Source organism: Mytilus edulis, chromosome 10 (genome assembly GCF_963676685.1).
Source record: "Mytilus edulis chromosome 10, xbMytEdul2.2, whole genome shotgun sequence".
Lineage (NCBI taxonomy): Eukaryota > Metazoa > Mollusca > Bivalvia > Mytilida > Mytilidae > Mytilus > Mytilus edulis.
In genome coordinates, this window is record NC_092353.1 from 20,679,423 (window position 1) to 20,689,719 (window position 10,297).

Sequence of the window (10,297 nt, forward strand, 5' to 3'; positions counted from 1 at the left end):
TGTTTCATGTGGACTTCAACCGTTCATCGAACAAATGTTATAACAAAACTAGTATCTCAATTGCTTGTTAAACAATTGAAAGGTCTTTCCTGTAAACGTGATGTTTTTGTAATGTATTTTGCACGACATTGTAAGTTGTGTATTGTTTGTAGTCGTCTAGAGATCTACAAACAATACACAACTTGTAAGTTGTGAACTGTTAGTAGACCTCTATATATCTTTTGGTTACTTGTAAAGTACGTTATGTTTGTAGATCTCGGACTCCGGATGTTATTTGGTTACTTGTAAGTTGTGTACTGTTAGTAGACCTCTATATGTCTTTTTGTTACTTGTAAGTTACGTAAATTAATGTTTGTAAATCTCCGGATGTTTTTTGGTTACTTGTAAGTTGTGTACTGTTTGTAGATCTCCGGATGTCTTTTGGTTACATGTAAGTTATGTACTGTTTGTAGATCTCCGGATGTCTTTTGGATACTTGTAAGTTATGTACTGTTTGTAGATATCTATATGTATTATGGTTACTTGTAAGTTACGTACTGTTTGTAGATCTCCGAAACTCAAAGGCAGGTTCTAAAATAATCATCATTTTTGTTGTTCAACTTTTATCATTCGTTGGTTAATTTCTTAAAGTTGTTTTAATATTAATAATTGCCAGATTACAGCTTCGACCATTTTTATATCACAACAATAATGCATTCATTAATATTTTATCCACATAACAAGTTAAGAGGAGCAAACAGTTGTGTACAAAAGTAAAAAGATGAAAAATTTGCACGGGAGCAACAGGTGAAAATGGATAGGCAATTCGCAAAATTATTCCCCCATTCCTGAGAATATTAAATGACCGTCCCCTCGGAGTTGTTAATCTACTTTATGGACTTTATTATTTTTTGTGCTAGTGACCTAATACGATATCGGGTCAGTAAATTTCATACCGGGATGAGAGTTATAAAGCTCGAAATATACAGGCCCCACGCGGTTTTAACCAATCAGTTTTATTAGAAATCGTAGGAGATATATGACATATATATAGTGATAAAGGAATATATTTTCTATTTTATCCTGCAGTCAGCCTTGTATTGTACAAATAACAGGTACACAAATAATTTTTTGCTTTATTTGTACTTGTACAAATAAAGTCTCCGATTAACCCACTTCCATGTTGAGCAAGCGGTAATGTGGATATTTCTTAATTCGTACCAGTTAAATTTAGGGCCCTCTTCGCGGTCCGCGTTACACTTTCTCGATTTCTTTGAAATATTAGAGAGCATGATTTAGTTTTAATATCTAAAGATGCACATTGGGATATACCAAAACATTGCCACCTGCATTATGATGCTTGGTTGTTTTGTAACACTTTTTCAACCAATGAATGACTAGTTACCCACTGGACTCTGCATTAGGAAGTACAGATGGTTGAAAAAGTGTTACAAAACAACCAAGCATCATAATGCAAGTAGCAATGTTTGGTATATTCCAATGTGCATCTTTTATTTGGCTATCTGGTTGAAAATGGTTGGTTTTAACTTTAAATGTAAATAAAAAGGTTTGATTTCCCTAAAGTACTTCTGTTCTATGGGAGATGCTTCAATAATTCCTTGTGCCGACAGTTTCATTCATCATACATGACAGTTCATATATAGATATAGGTTTGTTTGTTTACAAACCTCAATGTTACAAAGAATGCATTTGCATAACAAGGAACTAGGCTCAATAAAAATGCTCTTAAATGATCTTTTCTCTCTGTGTAGTATTTCTATTTGTATCCATCTGATGAGGTAAGCCTTTTTCAACTGATTATAGTGCGTTCTTATGTTGTACTGTTGTACTGTTACAACCGGTCAGGGGCGTGGGGTTGGGATCCAGCTAACATGTTTAACCCCGCCTCATTCTGTATGTAGGTGCCTGTCCCATGTCAGAAGCCAGTAATTCAGTGGTAAACGTTTGTTGATGTGTTAAATATTTGTTTTTCGTTCATTTTTTGTACATAATTTCGACCGTTAGTTTTCTCGTTTGAATTGTTTTACATTTGTCATTGCGGAGCCTTTAATAGCTATGCGGTAATGGCTTTGCTCATTGTTGAAGGCCGTACGGTAAACTATAGTTGTTAATTTCTGTGTCATTTGGTCTATTCATACGACATCTCAAGTTCTTTTTTATATTTGATAAAATTTTAAGGAGGAGTATTTGCGAAAAATATTAGTCGAGAGAATATTAAATTTTACGAGCCGTAAGGCGAGGGAAATTCATTTTCAAGACTGGTATTTTTCGCAAATACCCATCAAAAACATGCTATATCTGATTACACCGAATGTTAACGTTTAAAAACGCATTGATGATTATGACGTTACAAGCGTCCAGTCGGATAGAGTATTTTTTTTGGCAAATACCACGACAGAGAGGGTAAAAATGGCATATCCTTTTTGCATATACCCCCGCGGCGTTAAAAAATGAACGATATTCATTTGGTAACAGTAAATTGGTGGAAAAAAACCACTGCATATCAACCAATCAAAACCGAGGATTCCATACCTGCCATCTTTTCAAAATGCCCATCGGGGTTTTGTGTGCAAGATGGCTGTCATATAGTCCTAAAAAACTTTCAAGGGGGCCTTCAAATACATTTTAATTTAGTTTTTTTGGCTTCTTCATACTTTTATAAGCCTCATGTCATTATAAAATTAATTGTTTTCTTTAAAATTATGGACAAAATTGCTCTTTCAAAATTTCAATTTGGGAGCCTCCATGGGGGAATCCACCACAAATAGTGACAGTTGACAGGTATGGGATTCTCACATCTGTATCTGTATCGTTACGTCGAAGGTACCAATACTGGCTTTTACTCGACGGTCCTCGTCTCCAAGAGAGAGAGACTATTGTCGGCGTTGTAGAGCTGTTTTGAAGCTCTCAACTGATTTGGCGCACACTATTTCTTCTTCCAGTTGGTTCCAGTGAATCACAGTCTTGACAAAGAATGAGTTTTTAAATTGCTCAGTTTTACAGTTTGTAGTTTCAATTGCCTTTGAGTTGTTTTTAACTGAGTTGTTCACTATGTTTGTGCTCTCAAAGTCTACAAAGCGTGTCGGTTTGATTGTTCTTTTGGTTTTGCTTAAGGTGTAATTATCTTTATAATACTGACCATCATGAACAAATCAAATTTAAATTGTTCTTTTCGATATGGGAAATCATGAAATAAAAGTTGTTTCTCTAATTCTTCGTCAATTTATCCCTTTCTGCACCCATTGTATAAAAAAAAAAATCAACGTGTAGTTCGTTTGATCTCAGTACTTCATTGGTTTAAAATCCGATTATGACGTCGAATTTTCTTGCTTTCCTCTGAATTTCCTATTGTGACGGCATGAAAAAAGGCGACCATGCCTGATGACGTCACATAGAAAGAACACATCTTTTTGCAGATCATTCGAAAAAAAGGAATAAGTTTGCGTGCATGATGTTAGAAAATCATTTGAGAAACAGATTCCACCACCAAATCTCGTGTAATACGATATTTATCCACTCTCGACAGTAAAAATGTAACTGTCTCGAGTGGATAAATATCGTATTACACTCGCTGCAGTGGTAGAATCTATATATATATCAATAAGACTTGAAAAAAACTATGATAACTTTGACTTTCTATCTACATTTCGAGTGAATTTAATAGTGTTGGGAATTAAAAACTACACGCCTCTTGTTACTTATCATTTTATTACATAAGTTGAATCAGAAGAATACTTCCGGTATCAGAAGAATACTTCCGGTACTGAACTTTCTGTCCTACTTTTTAGTCTTTTCAGAAAGTCTCCAACCTTTGCCTCCAAATCAGCATTTTCTTCTTTCTACAAAACATTATATAAAATTTTGAATTAATTCATACTTCTTTATTCCAATTTGGATATAGATCATGGGATTTTGCTATAGCATTCATCGAGAAAAAAAGTGGTTTTCTTTGTATTGATGTTTTTAACTTGCCTGACCAAAAGGGCCAACAGAGTGTTTCTCCTTATAAATTTGCATACATCGTTGTATTGTTCATTTTTTTAAAGCAATTTTCCTTCATTGTTTCCTGTGAGTTTATTCGTACATATTCCTGTATTTTTGTCCGTTTCAAACGCATAAATAAACGTCTAATTCGGATTTGTTTTCGGAAAAGTGGATTAAACCAAAATGTCTTTTGACTGGCCAAGTGAATAAAACCAAAATGCCTTTTTTTGGCCAAGTGGATAAACCCGAAATTTCTTCCTAGGGTCGAGTTAGAAAAAAAACCAGATTCAAGGTCTTCATCGTGCGTAGTTCGAAAAACCGAAAGTGGGTTAAATCTTATGGTTTTCATTAGGTCTAGGGAGTTAACCGGGAAAATCTTCGTCTGGATTAGTGAACAAAACATAATGACTAGCGAGTTAAACAGAAATCATCGGGGACAGTGGGTTAAACCGAAATCAGGTTTCATCGGGCAAAAGTGGGTAAAACCCCCAAAGTGTTTTAGTGGGTAGAACCGAAAAATATTCATTAAGCCTACTGGGAAAACCCGAAAAGACTTGATCAGGCAAAGTTGAAAAAACGAAACTCATCCTAGTAAATGAAACCGAAAACTCTGAATAAGACCTAACGAGTAATAGGCGAGTGACTTTAACCATAAAATTAAATTTTTAATGCACCTACCTAACACACGGCAAAATGATATATCATTTGAAAGCTACACATCTGTACTATCTGTTTTGCCCGGTCGTAAAAAAATCGTACGGTGCAATTTCCGTCAAATCAAGATCAAAGGCCAAGGACGAATAAGTACATATTTTCTAAGATTTCAACTTGATTGCATAATATGACTTTTATACACTAAATTCACATATGCAAACAATTTAAAATTTTAGCAGAGAGATTAACAGTCGTTAATCATATGTTTTTTTAAATATCTAAAGCGTTTTTTTTGCTAGACAGCACATGTTTCCTGAAATTCGAGTAAAAGTTAACAAAATGTGTGAAAACCCAAATTTTTCTATCTGATGCAACTGCTAATCACTTAAAATTAAGTAAAACCCTGTAATGACTATCAAAGAAGTGTTTGACATCATAAATTTCCTAAAATTATGCTTACTTCTAATGATTCTCTAATCAAACAGCATATCATAACAACTCATACAGTTGCCCAAAATACCGCCATCTGCGTAAAAAACAGCTTTTAAGCATTTCTTCCTATTTGAACATTGTATGTTGTCAATATAAGATTAATTCAACAAATTCTTAAGAATCTAAAAATTTTAAGTAAAAAAATATGTGCGCAAATCATACTATTGCTTGAAATAAAGGGGGCGAAACTAAGAGATTGCAATCTGCATTTTAACTACCAGACTGAAATAAACATCTTTCGACTTTTCTAATTGTTTGATTTGTAGCATTATTAGAAATATTGATGTAGTGAAAAGACCTTTTATTTATTTAATGTGAACCATAAAAAAGAAATTAAAGATTTAGACAAACATAAATAGAAAATAAATTGATGAAAATTTAAATTTCAAAGATTTAAAAAACCAGTAAAAACATTATAAAACATGACTTCTTGATTGCTTAAATTGTGTTGTTCATTGTTTAAATGCATTAATTCATCAAATAAGAATAATTTTGAAGAAAAAAAAATCCATTATTACGCAACGATTCTAGTTACAACTAGACTTCCTGAATAGCTTGAATGACGAGTTCATTGTTCATACGAGGATGACTTCATGCAAGAGTTTCTGATGACGACTGAAAAGAAGCTACCATTATCTTGAAACTTATTTTTCCACTATATAGATGATGTCATCTCACTGAATAGAAATTTCAAAGATTTAAAAAACCAGTAAAAACATTATAAAACATGACTTCTTGATTGCTTAAATTGTGTTGTTCATTGTTTAAATGCATTAATTCATCAAATAAGAATAATTTTGAAGAAAAAAAAATCCATTATTACGCAACGATTCTAGTTACAACTAGACTTCCTGAATAGCTTGAATGACGAGTTCATTGTTCATACGAGGATGACTTCATGCAAGAGTTTCTGATGACGACTGAAAAGAAGCTACCATTATCTTGAAACTTATTTTTCCACTATATAGATGATGTCATCTCACTGAATAGTGCCAAATTTGTGACAATGTTGGAATCGTATTTTCCATTGAAATTGAAAATAAAAGACTCAACAGATATAGTTAACTCTATCACGTATCTTGAAATCGACGATGAGGGTTGGTTGAAAACAAGTTTTACGACAAAAGAGAAGAGCATAAATCAACCCATAAAAACACTCCTTACTAACAAATTATAAAGTTTTTATTTCTATGTAGCAATATTATAGCAACGGCTGCATATCTATACTACTAAAGGAGGAGACTGATTTCATTGAAAATCCTCTGAAACAATAACAAGTCCGAAATATTTATGATATGACGTATAAATGTAGGGTTTTGTATTTCCTTAATTTGTCTTTGCATGCTCAGTCGACGTACTGCCCGCGAAATTAAATAAACCTTTTTATTTAAACACTTGCCCAATTGTAACGCGATTTCGCGGAATCTTCTTGTGGAGTATATATCTCCAAGTTGATCCAATATTTCAGAGCTTGCATTTACTTTCACGATTTTCTTGATAGTGAATAACTGCTCACAATGAAGATATCAAATAAAGGCAACTATAGTTTACCGCTATTCAATAGTCATCAATCGATTTACTAGTAACTGAAACAAATCCGGGTCACAAACCAAAACCAAGGAAAATGCATCAACTATAAGAGGAACACAACGATATAACAGAAACACTGAACTGCGACAAAAACAAACGCCAACATACAAAGAAACAGATTAATGGATACCAACTGCCATATGCCTGACTTGGTACAGGACATTTGAAGAAAAATGGTGGTACGAATAATGAGTTCAAATGCAAAATTGAAATTATCCCTTTGAACATTTTATGGACGCCACCACGAGTTGGTTTACAATTATGAAATATCTGTTTCGACAGATGACGACTGATAAGTTCCAATCGACGTAACCAAAATACCGTCATCTCTGCCTTGATTGTCACCTACCGAATAAGGCTTGGCACCGAGTTAGGAATTACATAGCCACAAGACGGGTGTCACATGTGGAACATGATCTGCTTACCCTTTGGGAGCCCCTGAGTTCACCCCAAATATTTTATTATTTTTTTTTTTTGGGGGGGGGAGGGTTTGTGTTAGTCAAACTGTAGTTTTATATGTTGTGTTTTGTATACTGTTGCTTGTCTTGTTCGTTTTTTGCAGATTTTCATTACTGAAAGTTAATGTCTTTAAAGTAAAATAATACCAAAGGGACAATCAACATCTCAAACCATGAATCAAATAAACTTAATTAAAACAATGAACAAAATTAAATTAAAGTCCAAGAGACGAACAACAGTCCACAAAACACAGCACATCATGAAAACGATCACTGTCTAAAACAGCGAATGATCTTATGGGGTCAGGAAGGGTATTCAACTTTTTCATTTTTTTATTTCACAACTGCTTATAGTGTTTTACATACACAATGACCTGCATTTGTATTTTAAAAGCTTATGTTGAAAATGATCAAAGCATCTTTTATTCAAACAATTAAAGCGATTAAACTTCTAAACACATTTCATATGACTAACACGATTTTAAACTAAATAAGAAGCAGCAGCATTCTATTTAGTTCCTTTACATCCCGCTTTGGACAAGCAAGCGTTTCTTTACTAGGTTAATTATTTCAATGTTGCCTACGATTTAGTCGCAAAGTCATGTTTGCATTTAAACATGATTGCAAAATGTAAATAAGTTTGACTTCGTAAAAAATATGTTTTTACCACAATTAGCTCGTATATATTCTTTTCGAACTTCAAATGCCCCTTCTTTTATTATGGAAAAATCATTCTCCTCCCTGATATTGACAATAAGCGGTGTGCTATCTTAACATAGAATAACAAAATGATCACTATTTGAAGATGGCAGATTTTTGGGCAACTGCGAAGACTTCAATACAAGGCTGTTCTATGAACAATAATTAATAATTGCATCTTAAAATTACAAAACAAATATTCCTTGACCTAAAACATATACATTTATCTATTTTTCTAGCATTCAAATATCGATTCCCCAAGATGTATTTTGCTTTTGGAACAATTTTTCATTTTTTTTTAGGATTTGTGATTAATTTCAATTTTTCGGGAAATATTGCGCTTATAACCTCTTATGTTTTGTTTGAGTTGGAAATAATGTATCATGTTTCATAAAGTTCATATGATCTTTTGTAAAAAAATTTGGTACAAGAATTAGAAAATGGCTTTTTGTTTAGTAATCGCAAAAAATTGGAATGTTTATTCATGACATTTGACCTTGATTTAACAGAAAATGCACCATACGATTTTTTTTACGACCGGGCAAAACAGAAAGTTCAGATTATTAGCTTTCGAATGATATATAATACAGCTGTGTGTTAGTTGGGTGCATTAAAGTTGTTAACTAAGCGTCTTTTTGAAATAAGTCACTCGCCTAAAAGACTGAACAATAATCTTCATCCGAAATAAAAAGAAAATGCAAGTCTTCATAAGGCCTAGTGAATAAAAAAAATCATTATCATGCCTATAGTGAATAAAACAGAAATGACTTCATCAGGCTTATTCGGAAAACAGAAAGTCTTCAACGAGGGTGGTAAAGGGTTATTTTCGTGCTACGTGTTTTGCCATTTTTATTTCATGTGCAGCCGTGAAAAAGGTTCGTTATTCACCGTGTTTCGTGAAATCAGTAAAAAGATCAACGTGCAAGAATTTTTTAATTGTTCCTTTGATGTGAAATGGCAATTTTATTTCGCGTTCTTCCGTGTAGATACCCCCTTTACGCCCCTCTTCAACGGGCCTAGTGGGTAAAGATAAAAAGTTGAGGTAACCTGGGTTGTTAATATTGTCAAAAAAATGTCTTTTAATGAAATCAAATATGACATGTAAGGAAAATAATCCAACAATATTCTATTTTCAGAGAAATACGCTTACAATACTGAATATAAAACTTACCTGTCTTTGTTTGATGATGTCAGCACTACTACATCGTCCAACAATAGGTATGCTCTTTACAGACTTCACTGGTACCGCAGAATAAGTCTTTCTACTGGGCTTTGGTTTGGGTGAGGAGGGGCGACGTTTTGAAGACGAAAGTTCGTCACTCTCTTTTTTTAACACTGATTTTTCACTTGCGTGCTTTAAATGTTTCAAAGAGTTCGAAGTTTTTCTAAATAAATTATCCGAAGACGCTCTTAGAGGTTGCGGCGATTTAAAAGATGTTAGGGAATAATATCTGTTTTCTAATGATTTGGCTTGGGTTGCAATCTTCCATGGATTAGTTGGCGCACTAGTTTTTCTTGACAGTCTATACTGCAAAGTTTTAAAATCTTCGCTATTGTGTTTCAGTTTTGATTGACAAGATGTACAACTTGCTTTTGATGCAGAATATTTTCTTTCTAAACCGAATCCAGATGTTTTATTGTTAATGTTTCCAAAAGACAATTTTGCTGGCGACGTTTGAAATGATACATTAAGTTGCTTACTCTCCACTTTCATATTTTTTTGCCCCGTACGTCGTCGTATGTCTGCATTATTCAGTTTCAGTTCTTCTTCAATTTGTGATATCAATTTGTCACTAACTTTTAACAAATTTTTACCTTCGTTTATTCTATCTTGTTTGGTCTCATCTCCGTCTGATGTGTTGTCATCACTTCCATCTGTATATAAAGACCACAATAATGATTTACGACCAATGAAATCATCGGAAAGATTACTAGAAGAATCATCAGATGAAACTGCTTGTCCAGCTTCAAAACTAGTAGCTATTGGAACCCGATGTAATTTTGCTGTTCCGTCTGCATGATAACGAAATCCTGCTGGTGGTAATTTTACATCGGTCACTTTTTGAACCTGTACAGAATTCCTCCCAGTAAACGAATATCTGGATTCCAAATTGTGTACTAATGTTCGTTGTTGACGCCTGTTTTCTTCTTTTGAACGAAAGGCTTTTTTGTCGATCTGTTCATACTTTTGTAATAGTTTTGACAATTCAATGGCATTTTGAGGGCATTCTACCAGTTTCGAACTAAAATATATAGGCCCGAGTTTTTCTTTAGCGTCTTGAAAAGATTTCGAAGGTGCGAAACGTTTCGAAGAAACTCTTTTAAGGTTGGATTCATTTGAAGGCAGAACAATACTCATTGCTTACCTGGATGCAGCCATGTTTAGTTCCATGCATCGTGACGTCAACAAAGCATACATT

At 33.7% G+C, this 10,297-nt stretch overlaps 1 protein-coding gene across 1 annotated transcript; it reads right to left on the reverse strand.

Moving 5' to 3' along the window:
• Window positions 1-3,689: 3,689 nt before the first annotated feature.
• Window positions 3,690-10,294, reverse strand: LOC139490601 (uncharacterized). The gene is made up of 2 exons (XM_071277489.1): window positions 9,049-10,294; window positions 3,690-3,839 (listed from the first exon to the last, which is right to left on the reverse strand). The coding sequence occupies exons 1-2, from the start codon at window positions 10,234-10,236 to the stop codon at window positions 3,744-3,746; spliced, it is 1,284 nt and encodes a 427-aa protein (XP_071133590.1). The 5' UTR covers window positions 10,237-10,294; the 3' UTR covers window positions 3,690-3,743.
• Window positions 10,295-10,297: the final 3 nt, after the last annotated feature.

Bases quoted from the DNA above. Each gene is read 5' to 3' on its own strand.
- LOC139490601 (XM_071277489.1), bottom strand. From the start codon at position 10,236: ATGAGTATTGTTCTGCCTTCAAATGAATCCAACCTTAAAAGAGTTTCT. The intron at 3,840-9,048 runs GTAAGTTTTATA...AATGTTTTGTAG, and splicing joins ACATCATCAAACAAAGACAG to AAAGAAGAAAATGCTGATTT.